Below are 23,940 nucleotides of genomic sequence, written 5' to 3'. Positions count from 1 at the left end.
ATGTGCTGGGCACCAGTGCAGTTTCTGCCCTCACCCTGGGTGTACTTCTTTGAGACACATTTTACTGCACAACAGATTCTGTGTGTGTGTGTGTGTGTGTGTGTGTGTGTGTAAAATGATATACAAGACAACTGTTATCACGATTACAATTTCTCACCTCCCCAAAATAGGTGTCTGCAAACCATTTCTACCACCAACCTAAGTTTCCCTCCACCACTGCAGAGTGTGTGTGTATGTGTGTGTGTGTGTGTGTGTGTGTGTGTGTGTGTGTGTGTGTGTGTGTGTGTGTGATAACATCACAGCACCAAAGCCGCCTTCAAAGAGATGTGGGCCAGGCTCAGACCTGGGTCACACATGGCAAAGCAGCTCAGTGTGCAAGTGAGTTCTTTCCATGGCCAAATACTGTATTTTTTTTAAAGTGTAACATTTCAAAAAAAATAAAACCCACACAAACTCTAGCTGAGTTTTGCTGCCACCCATTGGACAAAATGAGAACAGCAAAGCAACTCTTGCTCTGACTGGAAATAGCAGAATTTGGCTCTGGCCAAATTCTGACTGCTGGCAGCCTGGCAGTCAAGCTTTCATAAGCACCCTGGTGTCTGTAAAGGGTGACTCACCCTTAAGCAATGGTGACTGTTTGTGATTTAGTAATTGATTTGACAGTCAAATTAAGCTTGACTCAACAAAGATAAATTCATGTTAAAACGACTCTGGTTTTATTAAAAAGAATCATTTAAATGTCATTAGTTAACTTTATTTAATTAAAACTCATTTAAACTACTCTAGGGCCCAGCACTGGAGTCCCTGGCACATCGCATGGGTTGCCATACACAAGGACCTGGCTTCAAGTCCCTGGTCTCCACCTTGGGAAGCTTCATACACAGTGAAGCAATGTCTTTCTTTCTTTCTTTCTTTCTTTCTTTCTTTCTTTCTTTCTTTTTCCTCTTGGTCTCCTCCCCCTTTTCTCTCAGCTTCTCTCTGCATTCATCCAAAATAGGGGGAAAGAGGGAAAAAAAAAAAAAAGACCACCATGCAGATACTGAGCACCAGCGACCATCCTGGTGGCAATTAAAAGAAAAACCAAAAATAGCTTAAGCCTAAAATAACAGAAAAAATGACTCTAAATTCAGCCCACTTTGAGAATAAAATCCACATCATTTTCCTCCCCATTCCTGTCCTTGGGGTCTGAACTCCTCAGGACCCTGAATGCAGGCTGCATTCTTGGTGCTGTTCCTAACACTTTTTTAAATTATTTATTTATTATTGGATAGAGACAGAGAAATTGAGAGGGGAGGAGATAGGGAGGGAAAGAGACAGAGAGACACCTGCAACTCTGCTTCACCACTTGTGAAGCTTTCCCCCTGCAGGTGGGGACAGGGGGCTTGAACCCGGGTCCTCGCGCACTGTAATGTGAGCACTTCATCAAGTGTGCACCACCTGGCCCCTGTTCCTAAGACTTTAATGCTACTGTCCTGTGTGTAGCTAGTGAGCACGTAAGCTGGTTCTGGATGATAACAGACCAGGAGAAACCAAGACATAAGTGCTGCAGCAGAAGTAAGAGAAAGAGAAACAGGAAAAAAAAAAAAAAAAAAGAGAAAGAGGCTCCGTAAAGCCTATCAGTAGCAGTGGGTTTAAAAGCAAAGTGAAGTGTGTCCAGCAAAGGACAAGAACGAGCCCAGTGCATGCCAGACTCAACAACAAGACAACAAATAACCCCATCCAAAAATGGGGGGAGGACTTGGACAGAATATTCACCACAGAAGAGATCCAAAAGGCTGAGAAACGCATGAAAAAATGCTCCAAGTCTCTGATTGCCAGAGAAATGCAAATAAAGACAACAATGAGATAACACTTCACTCCTGTGAGAATGTCACACATCAGAAAAGTTAATAGCAGCAAATGCTGGAGAGGGTGTGGGGTCAAAGGAACCCTCCTGCACTGCTGGTGAGAATGTCAATTGGTCCAACCTCTGTGGAGAACAGTCTGGAGAACTCTCAGAAGGCTAGAAATGGACCTACCCTATAACCCTGCAATTCCTCTCCTGGGGATATATCCTAAGGAACCCAACACAGCCATCCAAAAAGATCTATGTACACATATGTTCTTGGCAGCATAATTTGTAATAGCCAAAACCTGGAAACAACCCAGGTGTCCAACAACAGATGAGTGGCTGAGCAAGTTGTGGTCTATATACACAATGGAATACTACTCAGCTGTAAAAAATGGTGACTTCACCGTTTTCAGCCGATCTTGGATGGACCTTGAAAAAATCATGTTGAGTGAAATAAGTCAGAAACAGAAGGATGAATATGGGATGATCTCACTCTCAGGCAGAAGTTGAAAAACAAGGGAGTCGGGCTGTAGCGCAGCGGGTTAAGCGCAGGTGGCGCAAAGCACAAGGACCGGCATAAGGATCCCGGTTCGAACCCTGGCTCCCCACCTGCAGGGGAGTCGCTTCACAGGCGGTGAAGCAGGTCTGCAAGTGTCTATCTTTCTCTCCTCCTCTGTCTTCCCCTCCTCTCTCTATTTCTCTCTGTCCTATCCAACAACGACAACAACAATAACTACAACAATAAAACAACAAGGGCAACAAAAGGGAATAAATAAAATAAATAAAAAAGAAGTTGAAAAACAAGACCAGAAAAGAAAACACAAGTAGAACCTGAAATGGAATTGGCATATTGCACCCAAGTAAAAGACTCTGGGGTGGGTGGGTGGGGAGAATACCGGTCCATGAAGGATGATAGATGACATAGTGGGGGTTGTATTGTTAAATGGGAAACTGGGGAATGTTATGCATGTACAAACTATTGTATTTACTGTTGAATGTAAAACATTAATTCCCCAATAAAGAAATAAATTTAAAAAAAAAAAGAGCGAGCCCAGTGCAGAGAGGGTACGGAGGGAAGAAGTAGTGACACAAGAAGCCAATGGGAAAAAAATATAAAAAGACACAGCCCCATTAAATTTTATTTTCTAAAGACGTATCCATTTGTTCGAGCAGAAAGAGGAGGAAGAGGAGGGAAACAAGCGAACCAAAGCAGTGGTCAGTGTGACATAAGGTGTTGCCGGGGACAGAACTCACAGATCTCTGAGACCTCAGGCATGCACACAAGTGCTCTCCGAGGATGAGTGAAATACTGTTGAGTTCAGGATGAGAAAAGGCTTGTAATCCCAGTGAAGGAACAGTTTTTGCTCTCTGAATTAAGTGGAGAGTGAGAAAAGGGTAAGAAAGTGGATGGCCTGGTAAGTCTGGCAAACTGGATGTGCCGGGGGAAGATGAGGGGCAGGGGTGCAGAGGGACTGACTCTTCCTTCTACTATTCAGACAAGAACCGAGAAGCATTCAACTAGGGAGACGGCGGGGTGTAAATGTGAGGTGGTTTTTTTTTTTTTAATTATTTATTTTCCCTTTTTGTTGCCCTTTTTTTTTTTGTTGTAGTTATTACTGTTGTCATTGTTGCTGGACAGGAGAGAGAAATGGAGAGAGGAGGGGAAGACAAAGAGGGGGAGAGAAAGATAGACACCTGCAGACCTGTTTCACCACCTGTGAAGCGACTCCCCTGCAGGTGGGGAGCTGGGGGCCTCGAACTGGGATCCTTACACGGGTCCTTTGTGCCATGTGTGCTTAACTCGCTGCACTACCGCCGAACTCCCTTTATTTCTTTATTGGGGGGTGGGGGGAGGTTAGTGGTTTACAGTCAACAGTAAAATACAGCAGTTTGTACATGTGCAACATGTCTCAGTTTTCCACATTTCCATTCCACCTCCACTAGGTCCTGTGAGGTGTTCATGAAGAGACAGCGAGCAAGACTTGGGACTCACGTCACCTCTCTCTCCCATTACTCATCACATTCCAGTTCACTGAAATGTTCGCCACAGGCTTCCCTAAATGGTGCTAAAGTCTAAACCTGTATCTCTCACCATTATCTCTCAATCCCTAGCATCTAGCGTGGTGTCTGGCACATGGTCGACAAATGATGACCCCGGCACTCTGCACCATCACCTTCCTTCCCTTCTCAGGCTCCCCCTGTCCATCTTTGAGTCCTCTCACCCTTCTCCCTCCCAACCACTGTTACTGTCTCACTGAGGCCCTCTCTCTACAACACTCCCAGGAACAAACCCCCCCCCCCCTTTTCCATTACTAACAGGTCCATAATTTCTTATCCAAGATCCTTGGAGCTAGAAGTGTGCCATCATTCAGAACTTCTTAAATTTAGAAGGTATTCTGGTTCATATTACACCAAGTATGGGCAGCCCGGGAGAAACTGGGAATATCAGCACGCTATTTCTGGGAGAGGAAATAATGAGAGTTCTCACTAAGTTCTTCGTATGAATTTGGATGAAGTTTACCACAGCCTGAGTTTGGCACCTAACTTATGAGGAGGGAAAAAGTCTATTTTCAAAGCATGAGGAAGGGGCACCTGACTGCAGATCTCTAAGTCACTAGTCTACCTCAGTCAGCACCTTCCTCCATTTCATTCTCTCCTACACCAATCTATCCTGTGTGCTCTTACTCCGTTACTGTTAGTCTTTCTAAAATGCACATCCTGGCACTTCAGGCTACTGCAACTTGGCTCCAGTCTCCTCCTTCACACACTTTACTCTCGTTCCCCACCCTAACCGGCTCCTCAAACATCTGCCCGTTCATTTTGCACCGTGCAGTCTCAGCAGCATCTCTTCAGCCAGCCATCGATGCGGTAGTCACCTTTGTTGTGATGAGGCCTTTCTTATCCTATTCTGTACCATGATTCCCTGAGGATTTCCTCACATTTCCAAAAGGCTGTGACTTAATTCTTTCTTTAGGCTTCATTTGTGACTTATTCCCCACCCCCATCTCCATTTTCTTGTGATAAATGCCACGACCATGACATGACTAAGAGCTTGTCTGTTTCTTCTTTAGAATCTGTTCATTTTTGTGGCTCTATTATTATATGCATGGAAATTTAGAACTGTCATCTTCCTGGGAACCAAAATTTTCATAATGAAAAACTCTCTTTATATCCGGTAATACGTTTTTCTCTGAATCTACTATGATTCACGACCTTTTCCCGCTGACTGATGTTAGGCGTATCTTTACCCATCACTGGCACTCTTTCTGTCTCCGCATGTTTTAGACGTGCCTCAAGGTACTAGCACTTAGTACGGCTGCAGTATTTCATTTCGTCTAATAATTGTGTTTCTTCAGTACTGCACTGAGTCTCTAATAGTTCCTACAATAACAGTTGATACAGTGACATTTAAATCTGTCTTCCTGTTTACTGTTTGTCTTACCTGTTTGTTCTCGGTATCTCATCATCCTTTCTTTGATTATTTTTAAAAGTATGTCACTTTCTCTACTGTCCTGTAGTTATACTTTCTTTTACTGACTTTTTAGTGGCCGCCTTAAAGATTACAGACTGCATCCTCCCTTGTCATACTGTAGTCTAAAATAAATGAGTACTTTCACCTCTTTCTACACAATGCAAGGACCTTAGGACATTTAAAACCCACACGCCCTTTCCACTTTACATATAACTGTCAGGTGTTCAGATTATATAGTCTTTAAATTCTATTTTATTTGATAGAACAGAGAGCAATTGAGAGAGGGAGTCAGAAAAGGAGAGAGAGAGATACATGCAGGCCTGCTTCGCCACTCGTGAAGCTTCCACCTTGCAGTGGGGACCAGGAACTTGAACTTGGCTCTCTGCATGGTAATACATCATGCACTTAGCCAGGTGCACCGCCACCCAGCCCCCAGGTTATATATGTGTGTGTGTGTGTGTGTGTGTGTGTATCTATATATTATCCTCCATGACATTATTATTGTACAGTTTCATATTTATCAGCTCTATTATTTCATTCCTACATTCCTTCGTTCCTACAAGTTTTCCTTTGGAGGTACTTTATATTTGAAGAACAAGTTCCATGGCTTCTCTGAGGTGAGAGACTCCTGATGACAGTCTCTCAAACTTGTCCAGAGACACAGCTCACCTTTTCTCTTAGTTACTTCTGATTACTTGTCAAACACAGCTCATGAAAAACTATGGAAGCAATTTGATGTCTACACTAATGTTACCTTTCTCTAGAGAATTTACTTTTGATTCCAAGTGTACTCTCAAATCCAGAACATCTTAATCTAGTCAGGATCTGGGCTGCAGCTACAGCTGGGATGTGAGCCTTCCAGTTTCATGAGTTTGGTTTTTATTAAACTCTAATTGTTGTCACTCTACCTTCACTATGCTATCAATGTCCTATTACATTTTCAACCTACTGACCTTGTTTCCCCCTAAATAAATAGAAGCACTTACATCAAGAATTGTCTCAAATGCTCGTCTACCCTCTCTGCATGATCTTATATAATTCTTCACTTTTTTTTTTTTGGAAGGGAGGAGGACCTGGTCTATTTTTTAAAATGTCCTTAGTAGGAGGATTTGATCTAAATTATCTCTTCTAATGAGTCCCTCTGCGGCTGCGCCTAGTCGAGCACTCGGCACACTTGGAGAGTAAAGTGTTCTCCTCTGAGGAGCCACTGCAGTCAGTCAACCCGCTCAAATGTCTGCAATAGCCAAGTAATCACTGTGATTAACTAAGGACTAAAGGGAGTCTTTAGGTCATTAAAATAAAAAAAGTGTGCCCATCTAACTCATACATTTAAAAGATTATCCTACTAAAGGGAGAGACCAGAAAGACACACCAGCTATACTTGCCGCCTGAGGGTGAAGAGAGAAGTGAGGCAGTAGCCAACTAGAGACCGAAGGGGTTATTTAAAAAAAAAAAAAGTGTTGCCGTAGTGTTGGAATGAGAAATGAAAAAGAGCGATAATAGGGATGGGGGCAGAAGCAGATGAAATTCGAGAATTTGACCAACCAACCAGAACTCATACCTGGAAACGAGCACGAAAGGGCAAGAGAATGGGGTCAAAGGGTGTCAGAGATACATAAAGAAATCTCAAGTCTGAGAGCAAAGCTGATTTGGATTGAGAGGAACTGAGATTTAGACGTAAATAATAAATGTCCTTAAGAAGAAACCCAAGTTGAGAGGTTCAGTAAACATTTGGAGAACCTGTCCTGCAACCTCACCAAAAGACTGCTATAAACTGGGAAATGTCATGCATGCATGTACAAACTATTGTATTTACTGTTGAATGTAAAACATTAATTCCCCAATAAAGAAATTTAAAAAAAAAGACTGCTATAAATCTCACCAGAATTTTCAAAACTAGCCAGAATGTCATTCAGTTAAAGTGGCAAAGCCATTTCCCCTGTAATCATCTATTCCCATCCGCTGCTGTAGCCAACACTCAGAATTAAGAGACTCATGTTTGAGGCTTTGTAGACATGCAAGTGGGAAAAGGGAATTTTATTATCATTTATAAAGAAGGGAGGGATAAAGCATAAGGGAGAATATGTTAAAAAAAAAAAACCTAAGGCAAAATGCACTCTCACCGCTCACACATCAAAGTGGTGAGAGAAAGACAGTGATAATATAGCATGAATCCAAGAGTTTCCACAATACTTAACAGAATTCCAATGCTTAGGTGGCTTTTATTAATTTAACCAACAAAGATATTTCACGTGGTGGAAAAGACATTGTTTCCAAAATGCAAGAAATGCTGCTGTCATTTTCAAGAGACTGTACGTTAACAATGCAGTGCTATAAAAACATGTAGATCCATCAAATTAGAATCAACGTTCACAGTCTCTGAAAACAGTATTCTCTAGCTCTGAAGTCAACAGCGGGGGACGAGAGAAGACTATTTTCTCCAGTCTCCTCAGCCGCTCTGCCTTTAGATGGACACAAGTCCCTTTGATGTGGAAATCCTACAAACAGCAGCCACTTCACAATGGCCATGGGAGACGGAGGCAGGTGCCCTCAAGGTCCATGCCACTGATTTAACAAACCCAACACAAAGTTTCTGATCATCTGCCAAATGCAATTCCATCCCACATTCTTGACTTAGCTCATAATAACATTATCTCCTCACCAGGATCGAACTGCAAACAACAGGATCCACTGGAAGGAAGGAAGGGAACGCGCTGCTTCTGACTCAGGGGGCCTGGGGGTCTGCTTGTTTTGACTAGCATGAAAAACACCTTGAGCCTTTATGAAGCAGAGATCACACCACATGCTTGCAATGAGGAATAAGTTTATACCCTGAATAATTAAGCAAATGCCCTAGCAGCTCAGGGACCCGAAGGTCAGTGGTCAGAAAGGCTAAGTACACTACTCTTCCCCTAGGTCTATGTTACTTGCTAAGCGAGAATTCACTCAACAAGCATTTGCTAGGATGTAGGCGCTAAGAACAGACAGACAAACAAGACAGCGCACTCCTCCCCGGAATCAGAGGAAGACCCATGGCTTGAAGTGGCCAGGCACAAAAAGAAGCTTTACAAACATTATTAACAGGGGTCTGGGCAGTGGCACACCAGGTTAAGTGAACATAGTACAGAGCACAAGAACTAACTCAAGGATCTCGGTTCAAGCCCCCAACTCCTCACCTGCATGGAGGTCGTTTCACAAGCAGTGAAACTGGTCTGCAAGTGTCTTTTTCTCCCCCTCTCTATCTTCTCCTCCCCTCTCTATCTTCTCTTCCCTTCTCAAGTTCTTTCAGTCCTAACCAATAAAGTGGAAAAAAAAAAAAAAAAGGTCGCCAAGGCACCAAGTTCCAACCTTAATAACCCTGGAGGTGGGGAAAAAAAAAAAAAAAAGAAAAAAAAAACATTCTAACACAATCACTGCTCACTTGTTAGCAGTCATTGCCAAGATGCTCAGTACACAGAAGGAATTCCAATTGCCTGTTCAGTCTTGTTTATTCTGAGGACAGTATAAGGGTTCCAGGAAGGCTTTCTACAAATGGACACAAAGGAGTTTCTTAAGTCCAAGAAAAGAATGAAGGAGCAGCTGGATGACCTCACATCTGGTTAAGCACAAAGGTTACCATGTGCAAGGGCTCAGGTTCGAGCTCTGCATCCCCACCTGCAGGGGAAGCTTCATGAGAGGTGAGCAAGTACTGCAGGTATGTCTTTCCTTATCTCCCCAACCTCAATTTCTCTCTGTCCTAACAAAAAAAAAAAAAAAAAGGCCATCAGGGAAGAGTGAATGCCTCATGCAGACACCAAGCCCCAGCGCTAACCCTGGTGGCAATAAAGCTAAGGCAGAAGCTGAAGAACTTAAAAACTGTCAGCTATTTCAGTGTTGCGAAAGTTCCCAAGAGGATGTAAGCCCGTTCAGTCAGGAGCAGCCAACTGGCCGCTGGGTGTGCACAGGGTTGAAAGATGAGCCCTGGACTCCGTGTTTTTACCCACTTCACCTTATTTCACGAGGGTTAGGCTCCAAACTCTTACAAAAGGCATTCATTTTTGAGTGAAGATGTCATGAGGCCGTGCTGCTACACTCTAAGTAATATCTGCTCTGATTCTAGAAACTGAACTCCCCAGAGCAGGGAGGCAGCTGGAGCACACGGCTCTGTCCCTTCCACCACTTCTACCGAAGTGGCACCTTGGTCCCCGTCACTCTATCACACAGGATAAGCAGAGCAGTCCTTTTAGAAGTCTTTTGTTTTTAAAATAAACAGTTGCAAAGAAGACTTAAAACAAAACAAAACAAAAAAAATGAGACTACATCAAATTGAAAAGCTTCAGCACAGCAAAAGAAAGCACGACCCAAACAAAGAGGAGAGTGGGCGATCTTCACATGCCACACGTCCAGGGGCTGTGGCTGAGGCGCACCGAGTCAGGTACACATGGTGCAGGCCAAACGTCAGACAAGAGGCTAATCACCAAAATATATAAAAAGCTCACCAAACTCAACAACAAAAAGCTAGCATAAAAAAGACATACCGAGAGTCGGGTGGTAGCACAGCGGGTTAAGCACACGTGGCGCAAAGCGCAAGGACCGGCGTAAGGATCCTGGTTCGAGCCCCCGGCTCCTCACCTGCAGGGGAGTCGCTTCACAGGCGGTGAAGCAGGTCTGCAGGTATCTGTCTTTCTCTCCCCCTCTCTGTCTTCCCCGCCTCTCTCCATTTCTCTCTGTCCCATCCAACTACAACGGCATCAATAACAACAATAATATCTACAACAATAAAACAAGGGCAACAAAAGGGAAAATAAATAAATATTTTAAAAAAGACATACCACCCTTATCTCTAATTTTAGCAAGTCATTCCTATATTAAAACTATAATATATAACACTAAACAAGTGCTAAGAAATATACTGTATAAGATGGTTTGCTTTCTGTCATCAAAGAATAGTTCATGGTCATATGGAGATGCTTCCTAAGTGTAGCCTTTACTCTAAGGAGTATGATGGTCAGATTGGTGTTTTAGAAATGATCACTCAGAGTGAAATTCAAAACTAATGAGGTACTCAGACCAGAGGAGGAGAAACTAATCAGAGGGATGTCGCAGTGTAACAGAACAGAAAGCAGGAGCAAAAGGAAACCGGATGTCAGTAGGATTTGTTGCTCAACTAGATGTGGGAATCCCAGGAGAAGGTAGAGCGGTTTGTAAGCCAGCCAGACATGCCAAGCTTTGCAGTACACGGCACAGATCCTGATCTTGTTTACAATGTATTATACACAACACCTAGGCATGAAATGTGCTTGTAAAATAAAGAGTTTGTATTTAGTGGCAAAAGGCTGAAGGGAAAAAAAATTATGGTAACAACAGGGAAAACGACTCTCTCATAAAGCACAACTCTAGATACAGAAACACAGACATTTTAAAGCTACATAGTGCAGCAACTGTTTGGGGTAAACTAGCCTGAGAGCCTTCGGACTACAAATAAATGAACAAAATCCCAGCACAAATAATGTTCCAGGACTTGCGAGAAACTCGCAGAAGCTGAGCACTTCCAGAGCTCAGTGTGGCCCCTGGTAATCTACTGCTGCGCATTTTATTATTTCTACACACCAAATCTAAAAACGGTCTTGCCCCTGCAGAAAGGGTGCCTGACTTTCAAACACTGGAAACTCTGGAGGTGGAGATGGAGGCCGAGGGCATCAAGAGGCTGAGTGTTTGCTTAAACCAAAGATTTTCCACAACTGGCCCCGATGTCAGAGCTGGGAGGGCATTCATCTATAATTTATCCACACAGCACTGACTTCAGTTGTTTATATTAGTAAATACTAGAAACTAGGTGGCAAAACACCCTTCACACCTAAGTAAAAATAAGTTTCAGGAAGAAAACTGTAACACACATACATGTTCATGTTATACTTTGCCTCTTATAAAATACTAAAGTTAATGACAAAAAATAATCGTTTCCATAGTAGCAAAAGTGGAACCAAGTCCAATCTGAAATAGTTTCTAAACTCTAAAAAGTTCCACAATTCACATCAAGTTTGTGATTAGCAATCTTCTCCAAGGGTGGGTGGTCAATATTCAGCTAGAAACTGTTTATAAGTTTATATCGGAATCAGCTTAACAAGTCTCCAAATATAATGTCCCAGTTAGAAAAATCCCAGTAAGGCAAAAATCAATGCAATTGGTTCTTTACCTGCAGCTCCTTTGAGACTCTCTGTAAGTGATTAGTTATCTTTTTAATCAGATCACTATACATCTGTTCTGAATGCTGCTGGCATACACATTTATACACACAACTGTTGGGAAAAAAACAATAGGAAAACTAAGTTAACATCGAAGTACTTAATTCAACCTCAGGTTAAAGCATACTGTCAATATTTGGCCACCAGACAAACCATTAATCCAAGTCCGAAACTCTAAAGTGCTCAATCACACCTCTGGTCACTGGGGCCTGAGCCACAACTACAATTTCATATTAAAGCTTGGCCTAGACCAACCAGTGCAGGTGGGAGAGATATGCCACCTGCTGTACTCAGTTTATCGGCTCTAGATCACCTAGCCCTGGGGGAGAGTCTGGGTGTAGGACAGCTACGATAAACCAGCTTCTCTCTCTTGTCTTAGTGATGGTCAAAATGAAGAGGATGAGAGAGAATCATTCACAAAGATTTTTGCAATGGAACTTGTCATCGGTGGGGCTTCACCAGTCCGGGATGACTTTTTCAGACAGAGACAGAGAGAGAGAGAAACAGAAAGACATCACAGTACCGAAGCTTCCCTCAGTGAAGTGGCCGTGTGCAGTCAGTACAACAGCTTGATGAATTCATTGTGTGGGACAAGACAGCTGTCACTCCCTCCTCGTGTCGGTGGCCTGATTTTACATCCCACCCCACTGATTCCTAATTTGCCACAATTTGTGAAGCAAGAAACAGAAGTCAAACCTCCAATCACAGAAATGATTCCCAGAGCCTCGCAACATTTACTACATGTGTACACACTGTTGTAAGCCAAGATGCCATGAAGGCCAGTGAACCACCTCAAAGCAGGCAGAGTAAGCCCCGACTTACCTGTAGATCTGTTCATAGGAGATGGGGATGTAGTCACCAGGACTCTGGGTTAAAAGCTGATCTATGGCACCATCCAATTTTGGCCAGTATGTGCTCTTATAATCTTCAATGGTGATGACATTCATCACTGGAAAGAAAGAAAGTCAGCTGAACGTTACTGTGTACCACGTGGAAACACATGGCAAATTCTCTCAAGTTCCTTTCACTTTTCCCTGATTTTACACTGACATGTCAACCTGTGTACATCTCAAATCACTATCCAATTTCCTTTATTTATTTATTTATTTATTTATCTATTTATTTTTTGCTCCAGGGTTATCGCTGGGGCTTAGTGCCTACACCATGAATCCACTGCTCCTGGCGGCCATCTTTTTTCCATTTTTGTTGCTGTTGGCAAAAGAAACTGAGAGGGAAGGGGGAGATAAGAGAAAGAGAGAGGCATCTGCAGACCTGCTTCACCACTCACGAAGCATCTTCCCTGAGGTTCTCAAACCAGGATCCTGGTGACATGTGTGCTCAACTGGGCACACCACTGTCCAGCTCTCATTAAACATGCCTTGAAAGGCAATTACGATGAATTTGTCTTTAAAATGACAAATAATTTAAAAAAGGGGGGGGGGGTCGGGTGGTAGCGCAGCAGGTTAAGCGCACGTGGTGCAAAGCACAAGGACCTGCGGAAGGATCCCAGTTCGAGACCCCGGCTCCCCACCTGCAGGGGAGTCACTTCGCAGGTGGTAAAAAGCAGGTCTGCAGGTTGTCTGTCTTTCTCTCCCCCTCTCTGTCTTCCCCTCCTCTCTCCATTTCTCTCTTTAAAAAAAAAAAAAAAAAAAAAACAAGCATCACTGGCCTCCTGTCCCAGCCTCTGTGAGCTTCCATTCTAAGCAGTGTCCCCAGACACACACTGACCGTCACACACCGGCCACCAATGGTGTTGACGAGGGGGTCAGCTCCATGAGCCCCAGCAAGGTTCTGGGCCACTTAAAACCCCACAAAGCAACCTTCACAAATGACCCTGGGGAGATCTACCTCAACAGAGGACTGTGGAGATTAAAGTCCAAATGCCCCAGTAGCCAAAGAACTCAGCAGATGCTTCCAGAGAGTGATGGCAGCCGGGACACTGCCACAGCCGCAGCGCCTCACACTGAGAAGCCCGGCTGGAGCCTGCAGTGCCCACGGTGGCCCTTGTTTCTCCTAAGCTGAATAAGGCCTGAAGGGCGGCTGGTCTGACCACTTCGAACTCCAGGAGCAACAGCTGCCTCACCGCAGCGGCATGCTCACAAAAGCCCCCGGATGTCCTGCCTTCTCAGCCACCGCTGGCTACCTCAGGAGACAGGAGCTAACACCGGGGTCGGGTTCTCACTGTTCGTTTACTGGAATCTGGGGAATGCGTGGCTGACTGGCCCAAAACCCATTTGAGCAAAAACGCCAGGTAAGAACCAAGCTTTCACCTGCTAGTTTTCCACCGCATTACTGATTTCCAAATCTTAGTTATTTGGGTTCAAGATATTTCTCCTAAGTGCCTCCTGTGTTATTTATGTTCAGTATTTCCTCTAAATCAATCCCACTTTTTTAAATTAAAAGGACAACTTCTCAAAAAAAAAAAAAAGTTGTACAGGACATCTGCGGAATGAACTAATGATTTACAAAGCAGGGTGCAAGCTTAACTGCACCTTCCTGCGTGGAAGGCTAACACCGAAAGGCTAGTCTGAAAGGACACTAGTAAAGGCAAAAACAGAAGAATGAAGACAAAGCAGTAGCTGGGAGAGACTGCAAGTAGGAAGGGCTATCTAGACAGGACACTTTTCCAGACAACCAACTATTCTGGACAGCACTGTGGGAAATGGAGACGTTGCTCCATGTTTCTGTCAAAATTGCACAGCACAGCAATTAATAATTATTTACCATATGGAAAAAAATTTTAAATTAGCCAGGAAGTAATATAAAGATGACTGCAAAGTGACAATTTACAAGTGCAGTCCATACCCTGCACTGCGAAGGGGACAGGAAGGCGGCTGCACCGAGGCTGACTGACAGGGAGAGGCACGGCACCCTGCAGACATGCCCAGGAGAAGCCGGGGAACCAAGGGTTGGCGGCTCTGGGTAGAGACATAGCCTCCCTCTGAGGGACTCAGTCTCCCTCTGAAGGTCGTCCCTGTCCCTGCTGGCCCAGATGATGGCAGGGAGGGTCAGTCAAATCCCATTCTGAACAGCTGGTGGTGGGATGGCTCCCAGTCGAGGGGCCTGTGCAGCGGAGGATGAGGTGCAGGGGGCGGGGGAGTGTAGCAGAGATGGCTGGCGTCCCACCCACTTACTCTGTCTCCACAGGTCTGCACCCCCACAGCTGCCAGAGCCCACAGGACGAGAAGGGGAACAGGGAGTCAAGTCCCCAGGGCCTCCCTGGACTCTGTGCTGCACTGACACCCAGGGTTCTGCCCCAGTCACCCCCAGTGGTGGCCTCCTCACCTTCCCACCACACCTGTCCACTGGCCTGTAGGTGCCATTAAAAATGCCTGTCCTTGAAAAACAAGCCCATGAAAAATAGCATCTTTCTCTCACATACAGCGGATAAATCTTTAAAAAATCAAAACAGTGGCGTCACTAGCCACACCACGCAGGAGGCAGTGCAGCAATCAACACAGTGGGGTGAGATTCTAGCTCCTGCCGCCTGCTGAAGCTTCGGGGCCTGAAGCCCGCTTTCCCTGTAAAGGAGGAAGACCGGCAGACGCTGAGATTACACACACTAGTTCCGAAATAGTCGTCTGCTTTCAGGCAAAAAAAAAAAAAAAAAAAATTCAAACAAAATTGAAGATAAGTGGAAAGCAAATCACTTTCTCATTCCGTGATTCTAGGTTATCAACCCCCCTTAGCAGGGTGCTGATGTATGCCACTACGCCAAAAGCCGACGCGCTCAGACAGCAGTCAGTCAGTCAAGAATGAAGAAGCCAGTCCTCTGGGCTGAGCTCAACACCTACACCCTCCATTTCCACTTCCCCAGCGCAGTTTCAACTTGAAATAAATCACATCACGGATACAGCAGAGGGAAAAGAGCCTCCTGTCTCAAGTCCTGCAGCTGTAGCACTGAGGGGAAGCTGTGGGTGCTGGTGCCTCTCAGGTGGCTTTTGTCCTTAACGTTCAGCTTTTACCTATCCTTAAGAGAGAGACTTGTACACCAACATGAAGGAGGTATACCACCATAGTTTATTTCTATGTCCAAAAGGTATACCACCATAGTTTATTTCTATGTCCAAAAGAAGCTATGCCTACCTCAACTGGATGCTTCCACAAGTGCATGCCAAATGTAAAATACATCTAATCCCACAAATACTTGTGCTTGAGAAATCAGCACAGAGGAAGCAGACTCAGTTGGCCTTACGTGCCGGTACGTAGCTGTTAAGAGACTAAGCACCAGTCTGCGCCCCCTGCCCCCATCTGTACCCAGTAATCTGCACCCCCAATGGAATGATGGTATTAGGAGCCGGAGCCTCTGGGAGGTGGGCCAGTGGTGTGGGTACAGCCCTCAGAGGCTGGGTTAGTGCCCCCGAGAACTCTAGTGGTGCCTCCCTTGTGACCACACAGAGAGAAAACACTATTCGAGAGCCATGGATCTCAATCTCAACAGTGTTCAAACGCCAGCACCTTCACCTTGGACTTCCTCCTAACAAGCAGAAGTGTGAGAAGTAAATTTGGCCACCAGTCTCCACTGTTCTGCTGTGGCAACCTGAACACACTCAGACACGAGAGGACGTAACTTTCTTCTCGGGAGCGCAATCTTCACCTCGGCAGCAGAACAGCAGAGCACAAGCATGCAGCCCCAGGAACAGGTACAGTCTGGTATTTACCGTTGGCCAAAAGTTAGGAAGGATTTTCAGTCTATGAGCAACAGTTAACATGGCAACGCGGAACTTGTAAAGCATATTGCCGTGCTGATCTCAACTCAATTCCTGGAGATATATATATATATATATGTAGTTTTTTTAAAAAATATTTGGCCTGTGCGCGCTACCTTGAATTTGAAAGTTAATTCCTCATTACAGAAATGTTGTCAATCATTTTCAGCTTTGTCCACAAAAAAACTTGATAGTGGCCAAGAGATGAGTAACAACTTAGTATGTAAACCAGACAAAATTGAAATTATCATTAATTACTGAATTTTATCTAGGTTAGGTTTCTAGCTAGAAAAGAATGCACCCCCTTTTAAACTTTTTTTTAAATTTTTTATTAGTGATTTAATAATGATCAACAAGACTGTAAGATAACAGGGGTACAATTCCATACAGTTCACACCATCAGAGTTCCGAGTCCCACCTCCTCCACTGGAAACTTTTCTATTTTTTATCCCTCTAGGAGTACAGAGCAAAATTCTTTATGGGGTACAGAAGGCATGGAAGGTCTGGCTTCTGTAATTGCTTGTCTGATGAACAGGGACACTGGCGGGTCTGTTCATACCCCCAGCCTGTTACACTGTTTTTAACTGGCAGATAGGGGAATTGGAAGACAGCTCCCCGTGCAGGTCCACGTGCTTCACCACGCACAGGCTTGGGCTAGAGTCCCAGCATCATTTGGCAAAACCAGAGAACCAGGCAAACTTCAATGTGGGCTTAGCCTCTCTATCAACCTGAAATTAAAAAGTCGAAAAAGTCAGCCTAGGTCTGGGGAGACAGTGTCATGGCGATGAAAGAGACTTTCTTGCCTGAGGCTCTGATGCCCCAGGTTCAATCCCCAGCACCAACATATGGCAGAGCTGAGCAGTGCTTTGGTTTCTGTGTTTCTCTTATCTCTCTCTCTCTCTCTCATTAAAGTGAAATAAAATCATTTTATTTTTTAAAAAGTCAGCCTATAAGCAGTGAAACTGTGTATGTGTGAGGTTCCAGTAACGTACAAAAACCAATGCAAATACCTACAAATGCCCAGACTAGTGAAAAAGAAAGTGCGGCGTGACATGCCCTCTGCAGAATCAAATTCAGCAAATGTTAAGCCCTCGTGTTGGCCTCAAAGCAAGATGCCAAAACCATGGTCCTAGTAACACACATTCAGACGCTAGCCAGCTCAAGTAGGATGAGTCCTGGTAAAACAGATCAACTGTCCTTTACTAAGCAAAGGGAAATAAAGTCAAGAACACGTTCCATTCAAGGTTTTGAGAACAATCACTAGGTTGCAAATAAGTAAGAAATTTAATTAGAGGGAGGTCGGGCGGTAGCGCAGTGGGTTAAGCGCATGTGGCGCAAAGCACCAGGACTGGCATAAGGATCCCAGTTCGAGTCCCCGGCTCCCCACCTGCAGGGGAGTCGCTTCACAGGTAGTGAAGCAGGTCTGCAGGTGTCTATCTTTCTCTCCCCCTCTCTGTCTTCCCCATCTCTCTCCATTTCTCTCTGTCCTATCCAACAACGACGACATTAATGACAACAATAACTACAACAACAATGAAAACAACAAGGGCAACAAAAGGGAAAATAAACATTTTTAAAAATTAAAAAAAAAAGAAATTTAATTAGAGATAAAATCCATACTGGGCAGCAGTAAATATATTCAGCTCTCAGGACATTTATCCAAGTAACTTATGCTGCCAGCCTCCCTCTGCCAGACAGAAGCCCCCTGGAGGGGCAGTTCACTGCCAGAGTGGCAAGTCCAGCACACAGCAGGTGCTCAACAAAGTGTCACATAAGTTAATTTCCTAACAGTCTAAATAAGTGCTCAATATAAAAACAAAACAAAACAAAAAAGGAGAGGGAGTCAGACTGCAGTGTACTGAGGTTCAATCCACAGCAACACCATAAGCTGTTTTTCTCTATGTATATCTTTCATTAAAATAATTATTTTTTAACAAGTACAGTTCTATAATGTACTGTACAATTCTACACAAGAATGCTGTTTCTAATCCCAGTAGGGTAAATATGCTAAATGAAACAAGCCAAACAGAGAAACCTAAGGGTGGAGGAAATCAATGAAGGCCATCAAGAGGTATCAATGGACGGATTGCCCGTTAAAAAATTCAGCAAGCTATGAAGATACAGCGTACAGCTTGGTATCCACAGGCACGACGATTATATTGCAAATTCGAACAAGTACTAACAACAGGTGTGAAATAAACTTACTACAGTAATCATTTCACTGTCAACAAATGTCAAGTCAGTATGTTGTACACTTGAAATACTGGATATTGTAGGGAAAATACAGGCAGAAAGTAAATTTTTTTAAAGCCAGTCCTGTAAATAGTTTCTTAGTAGTAGACACACACACCTACACCTACTCACCTATACTTTAATTTGCCAGTTGAAGAGAGTAGCTAATGTTAACGCCTAAGAAAGCAAGTTTCTGTAAAGTGGGTCAAAACCCTGTTTTGGGAGTCGGGCGGTAGCGCAGTGGGTTAAGCACAGGTGGCGCTAAGCACAAGGACCAGCGGAAGGATCCCGGTTCGAGCCCTCGGCTCCCCACCTGCAGGGGAGTCACTTCACAGGCGGTGAAACAGGTCTGCAGGTGTCTGTCTTTCTCTCCCCCTCTCTGTCTTCCCTTCCTCTCTCCATTTCTCTCTGTCCTATCCAACAACAATGACATCAATAATAACTACAACAACAAAACAACAAGGGCAACAAAAGGAATAAATAAAAATAAATATTTAAAAAAAAACCTTCTGTTTTAAGTTTTTTAATTATCTTTAATTATTGGCTAGAGACAGGTAGAAATTGAGGGAAAGGGATGATAGAGAGGGAGACACGTGCAGCTCTGCTTCACCATTTAAGAAGCTTTCCCCCTGTAGGTGGGGACCAGGGGATTGAACCTGGATCCTCACGCTTAATTATAACATGTGCGCTCAACCAGGTGTGCCACCACCCAGCCCCGGTAAAAACCTTCTTCCATTTTCCATAATGTTGATATATCTTTGTAAAAACAAAGTTACATTCATGCAAGCTAATAGCAGATAACATGGATGTCTGCTTTCTGTCTTACCTTCTTTTTTATTTTTTTTAATTATCTTTAATTATTTATTGGATAGAGACAGCCAGAAGTTGAGAGGGTTGGGGGCAACAGAGAGGGAGAGAGACAGAGAGGCCTGCAGCACTGCTTCACCATTCACAAAGCTTTTCCCCGGCAGGCTGGAACCAGGGGCTCGAACCCAGGTCCTTGCACATAGTAACATGTGCGCTCAACAAGGTGCGCCACCACCCGGCCCCTCTTACACTAAGTATTCACTCAAAGTGGTTTTTTCAACCAGGGTTTTTCACCAGTTGTGTTTGTTTATTTGTTTGTTTTGTGCCACTGGGGCTTGGTGCCAGCACTATAAATCCATGGCTCCTGGCAGCCATCTTTTCCCTTTTTTTTTTTTTCCTTTATATTTTATTTGGTAGGACAGAATAGAAGTTGAGAGGGGAGAGAGAGGGGAAAAGAAAGAGAACACCTGCAGACATAGGTGCTTCACCACTCACGAAACTTCCTGCCTGCAGGTGGGACACAGGGCCTCACACCTACATCCTTGCGCATGGAAACGTGCGCCACTGCACAGACCCCAACTCACACATTCTTTAAAGGTCCCCTGTGCTTACATCCCCCAACCCCACACACACCCCTAAAAGGAAAATATTTTGGTCTAAATAAGGCTTGTAACACACTAACTATACTACACTAAATATTCTGGTCTAAATAAGGCTTGTAACACACTAACTATACTACACTAAATATTCTGTCTAAATAAGGCTTGTAACACACTAACTATACTACACTAAATATTCTGGTCTAAATAAGGCTTGTAACACACTAACTATACTACACTAAATATTCTGGTCTAAATAAGGCTTGTAACACACTAACTATACTACACTAAATATTCTGTCTAAATAAGGCTTGTAACACACTAACTATACCACACTAAATATTCTGGTCTAAATAAGGCTTGTAACACACTAACTATACTACACTAAATATTCTGGTCTAAATAAGGCTTGTAACACACTAACTATACTACACTAAATATTCTGTCTAAATAAGGCTTGTAACACACTAACTACTGTTTTACACTGCTTCAAATGATGCTGCCCAAACATACTATAAAACATAAAAACACACATAGGAGAGGGACCATGATACACATGACAGTGCACAAGGGCCTGGGTTCAAGCCCCAGGGGGAAGCCTTACGAGTGGTGAAGCAGGGACACTTCAGGTGTCTCTCTTCCTCTCCATCTCCTTTTCCCTCTAAATCTCGATCCAAAAATAAAATTTTTAAAGTATTAAAAAAATTAAAAAGTATATGAGAAACATTTCATTGTTTGTATGCTTAGAAATCTACACGTGCCTGAGGAAATGTCATAAAATCAGAGACCCTTCCTTTTGCACTCTTACCAAGAACTAGCTGCAACAAGACTGTCACCTACATTCCTTTGGAACAGTCACTGCACGTGATGCCATCGCACTTGAGCCTGGAACATAGTTCCTGAAATGAGCCTGCCCAACTGGGATTACAGAAGTATAAACCATGCTCACTGCAGGTCGGCCAGCTTGAAAGCTTTGTGATTCTTCTGCAAGATTTACACAAGTCAATCTCTCAGGGGCGGCATGACTAGGAAGCTTGTCTTGATGGCGGCAGCTAGAATTCAGGGATGTGTGGAGGCGGACACAGCACAATAGCTCACCCGGACAGTGTGCTGCTTTGCCATATGCACAGCCCAGCTTGGAGCCCAGGCCCAGCTCACTGAATGAAGGAAGGAAGTGCTAGGGTTTCTTGCCCACTCTCACCGCCTTTCTGCCTCTATCTGAAACAGTCGAGCAGTGGCACGGAGAGGACCAAATAAGTGAGAGCGCCAGTCTCCGTAGCAGGAGGCTGAGCAACCCAACACTGGAGGGGACAGACAATACAAGGACAGGGCTTAAGGGGCAGCAGCCTTGGGAAGCGGTAGGCTGCTAGGGGACTGGCTGGCTGCCAGCCTGTACAACCCGCAGGAAAAAGAAAGGATGAGCTATTCTGAGCGGGAGCAGAGATGGAGATGAAAGCTAGCTGGAGACTGAGCCACAGACGGAGGGGCGTGTGCACACGCACTCACGGGTGAACTGAAATGCTCACGGCCAAGCGAAATGAGCTTTTACTTTTACTTCTACTTCCTGCTCCATCTACTCAGCCCAGAGGATTCCCTGGAGAAACTGAACAATCAGGAGGAAGAGACACTCTCAGGCGAATGGCTGGCTGACTGCCAACAACAGAGCAGCTCTGCATCCAATTAGCCCGGAGTGAAGGCGGGCACTCGCTCACACTTGGCACAACCCCAGGAAGCTCAGAACCACCAAACTACCAATCAGCCCTGTTCACTTTCAGATATGAAGAGCTGCTGGGGATCACCAGCAAGTCTCAGCCGCGGAAGATCAAAACAAACAAAAACTGCAAAAACAAAAACAAAGATAATTAAACGAGTAAACGGGAGTCGGGCGGAGGCGCAGTGAGTTAAGCGCACGTGGTGCAAAGCGCAAGGACCGGCCTAAGAATCCCGGTTGGAGGCCCCCGGCGCCCCGCCTGCAGGGGAGCCGCTTCACAGGCGGTGAAGCAGGTCTGCAGGTGTCTGTCTTTCTCTCCTCCTCTCGTCTTTCCCCTTCTCGCTCCATTTCTCTCTGTCCTATCCAACAATGACGACATCAATAATAATTACTACAACAATAAAACAACAAGGGCAACAAAAGGGAATAAATAAATATTTTTTTAAAAAAGAGTAAACTTTAGGAAGAAAATCCCTATAATCATCTTCCTCTAAGAGTTGAGATAAAAAGTTTTAAAACTGTTATGAAAGGAAACAATCCAAATGTTCTAAAAAAAAAAAATTATACACACACACACTGTTCAAAATCCAATAGAAGAGATTGGGGAAACAGAACAATAGTTATACAAAAGACTTTCGTGTCTAAGGCTTCATTCATGGTCACAGGTTCAAGCCTCAGCACTACCATAGAGCTGAGCTGTGCTCTGGTCACTCTGTATTTCTGTCTCATTTAAAAATTTTTTTTAAGTTATACATATATATATATATATATATATATATATATATATATATATACACACACACACACACACACACATATATACACACACAGTTAAAAAAAAAAAAGAACATCAAAAAACTCTCCTGGAATACTAGGAAAAAGAAAGCAAAGTTAAAGTAAGATTAAAATTCTAACATTTGGACTAATTTCTGGCAAAATGGAAAGGGAGAAAAATATTGACGCATGAATATTTAAAAAAAACATAGGCCAAGAAGGTAGCATAGTGGCAGTGGACCAGATTTGCATGTCTGAAGCCCCAGAAGCCCCAGACTCAGTCTCCACAACTATCAGATGACAAAGCTGAGCAGTGCTCTGATATCTGTCTGTCTCATTAAAATAAATAAATCTTTCTTTAAATATATTAAATAAATATTTCTTTAAATAGATATATGAAAATATCCCAAAAATTTCTCAAGGGGGGAAAAAAATCACTTAAGAAAAGAATAAGATTGGGGCTGGGTGGTGGTGTACCCGGTTGAGTACACGTTACAGTGCACAAGGACCCGTCAAGCCCCCAGTCCCCACCTGCAGGAGGAAGGCTTCATGAGTGATGAAGCAGAGCTGCCGATGTCTCTCTGTCTTTCTCTCTCCCTCTCTAGCTCCCCCTTCCCTCTTGATTTGTCTTTATCAAATAAAGATAATAAAAAAAAAATAGAACTTAAACAGCATCTGAATACTGCAGACTTAAAATGAATAATACTAAAAAAAACTTCAGAACTCGGGGGTGGGGGCAAGGCAGTGATATACCCCGAGAGTACATCATCATACCACACAGGAGCCCAGCACCACTCTGATGGCATCAAGGGAACTCCATGGATGGTGGAGCAGTGCTGTAGTGTCTCTTCTCGCTCTAAAATAAAGAGAAAGAATGGCCTAGGGAGGCTGCTCATTGGTGGAATCGTGCCCATGTGAGGTCCAGCAACAGCGCTCTAAACCTCAAGGAAACACTGGCTTAGTTAAGACGCCAGACCCACTCAAACTGTTGATCAAGTGTGAGAGCAGCATTTGCAGATATGTCTGACTTGAAACTTGATTTCATCTATTTAGTCTACACACTGTCCCTGGAGGCTACTTTATGTTTTCACACACACACACACACACACACACACACACACACACACGAAAACAGAGCAATAGAAGGAAGCCATCAAACAGCAATCATGCTAACTACCTGGGAAGTCCCTGCATGACAACTGTGCAGAAACTAACAGCTTCCCAGGCACAAGAAAACACTGATTAACTTGAATGTTTCAAAATCACCGGAGATGAGTACACAGTGTAAAGCTGATGAGGGTGTTGCAAAAATTTTAAAGCCTTTTAAACAAAAACTATGCAAGTAAAAATAGCAACAAATAACAAAGTTTTGTGTGAAAGCAAACAATCTTAAGTACTTTCATGGCCACTCAGGGAATATTTACAAACCCATAATGTCATTACTGTTTAATGTTGTATTTATTTGTGGGGGGGGGGAGCATCACCTTTGGTTTACTACGGTGGTGTGGGGAGTTGAACCTGGGGACCTGCAAGACCCCAGGCATACAAGAGCTGTGCTCTCCCACAGAGTTAACTCAGTGG

General features: G+C 43.9%; 1 protein-coding gene across 1 annotated transcript in view; it reads right to left on the bottom strand.

The window, feature by feature from the left end:
- CACUL1 (CDK2 associated cullin domain 1) overlaps nt 1-23,940 on the bottom strand; it is a 69,439-nt gene that overhangs the window by 33,660 nt on the left and 11,839 nt on the right. Inside the window, exons 2-3 of the mRNA XM_007518466.3 lie at nt 12,350-12,476; nt 11,479-11,581 (exon numbers count right to left, since the gene is read on the bottom strand). Coding sequence (XP_007518528.1) covers nt 11,479-11,581; nt 12,350-12,476 — 230 coding nt within the window. The remainder of the gene's footprint in view (nt 1-11,478; nt 11,582-12,349; nt 12,477-23,940) is intronic.

The sequence above is a fragment of the Erinaceus europaeus genome, chromosome 14 (genome assembly GCF_950295315.1).
Source record: "Erinaceus europaeus chromosome 14, mEriEur2.1, whole genome shotgun sequence".
NCBI classification, from domain to species: domain Eukaryota; kingdom Metazoa; phylum Chordata; class Mammalia; order Eulipotyphla; family Erinaceidae; genus Erinaceus; species Erinaceus europaeus.
This window is presented reverse-complemented; position numbering and strand designations above follow the sequence as displayed.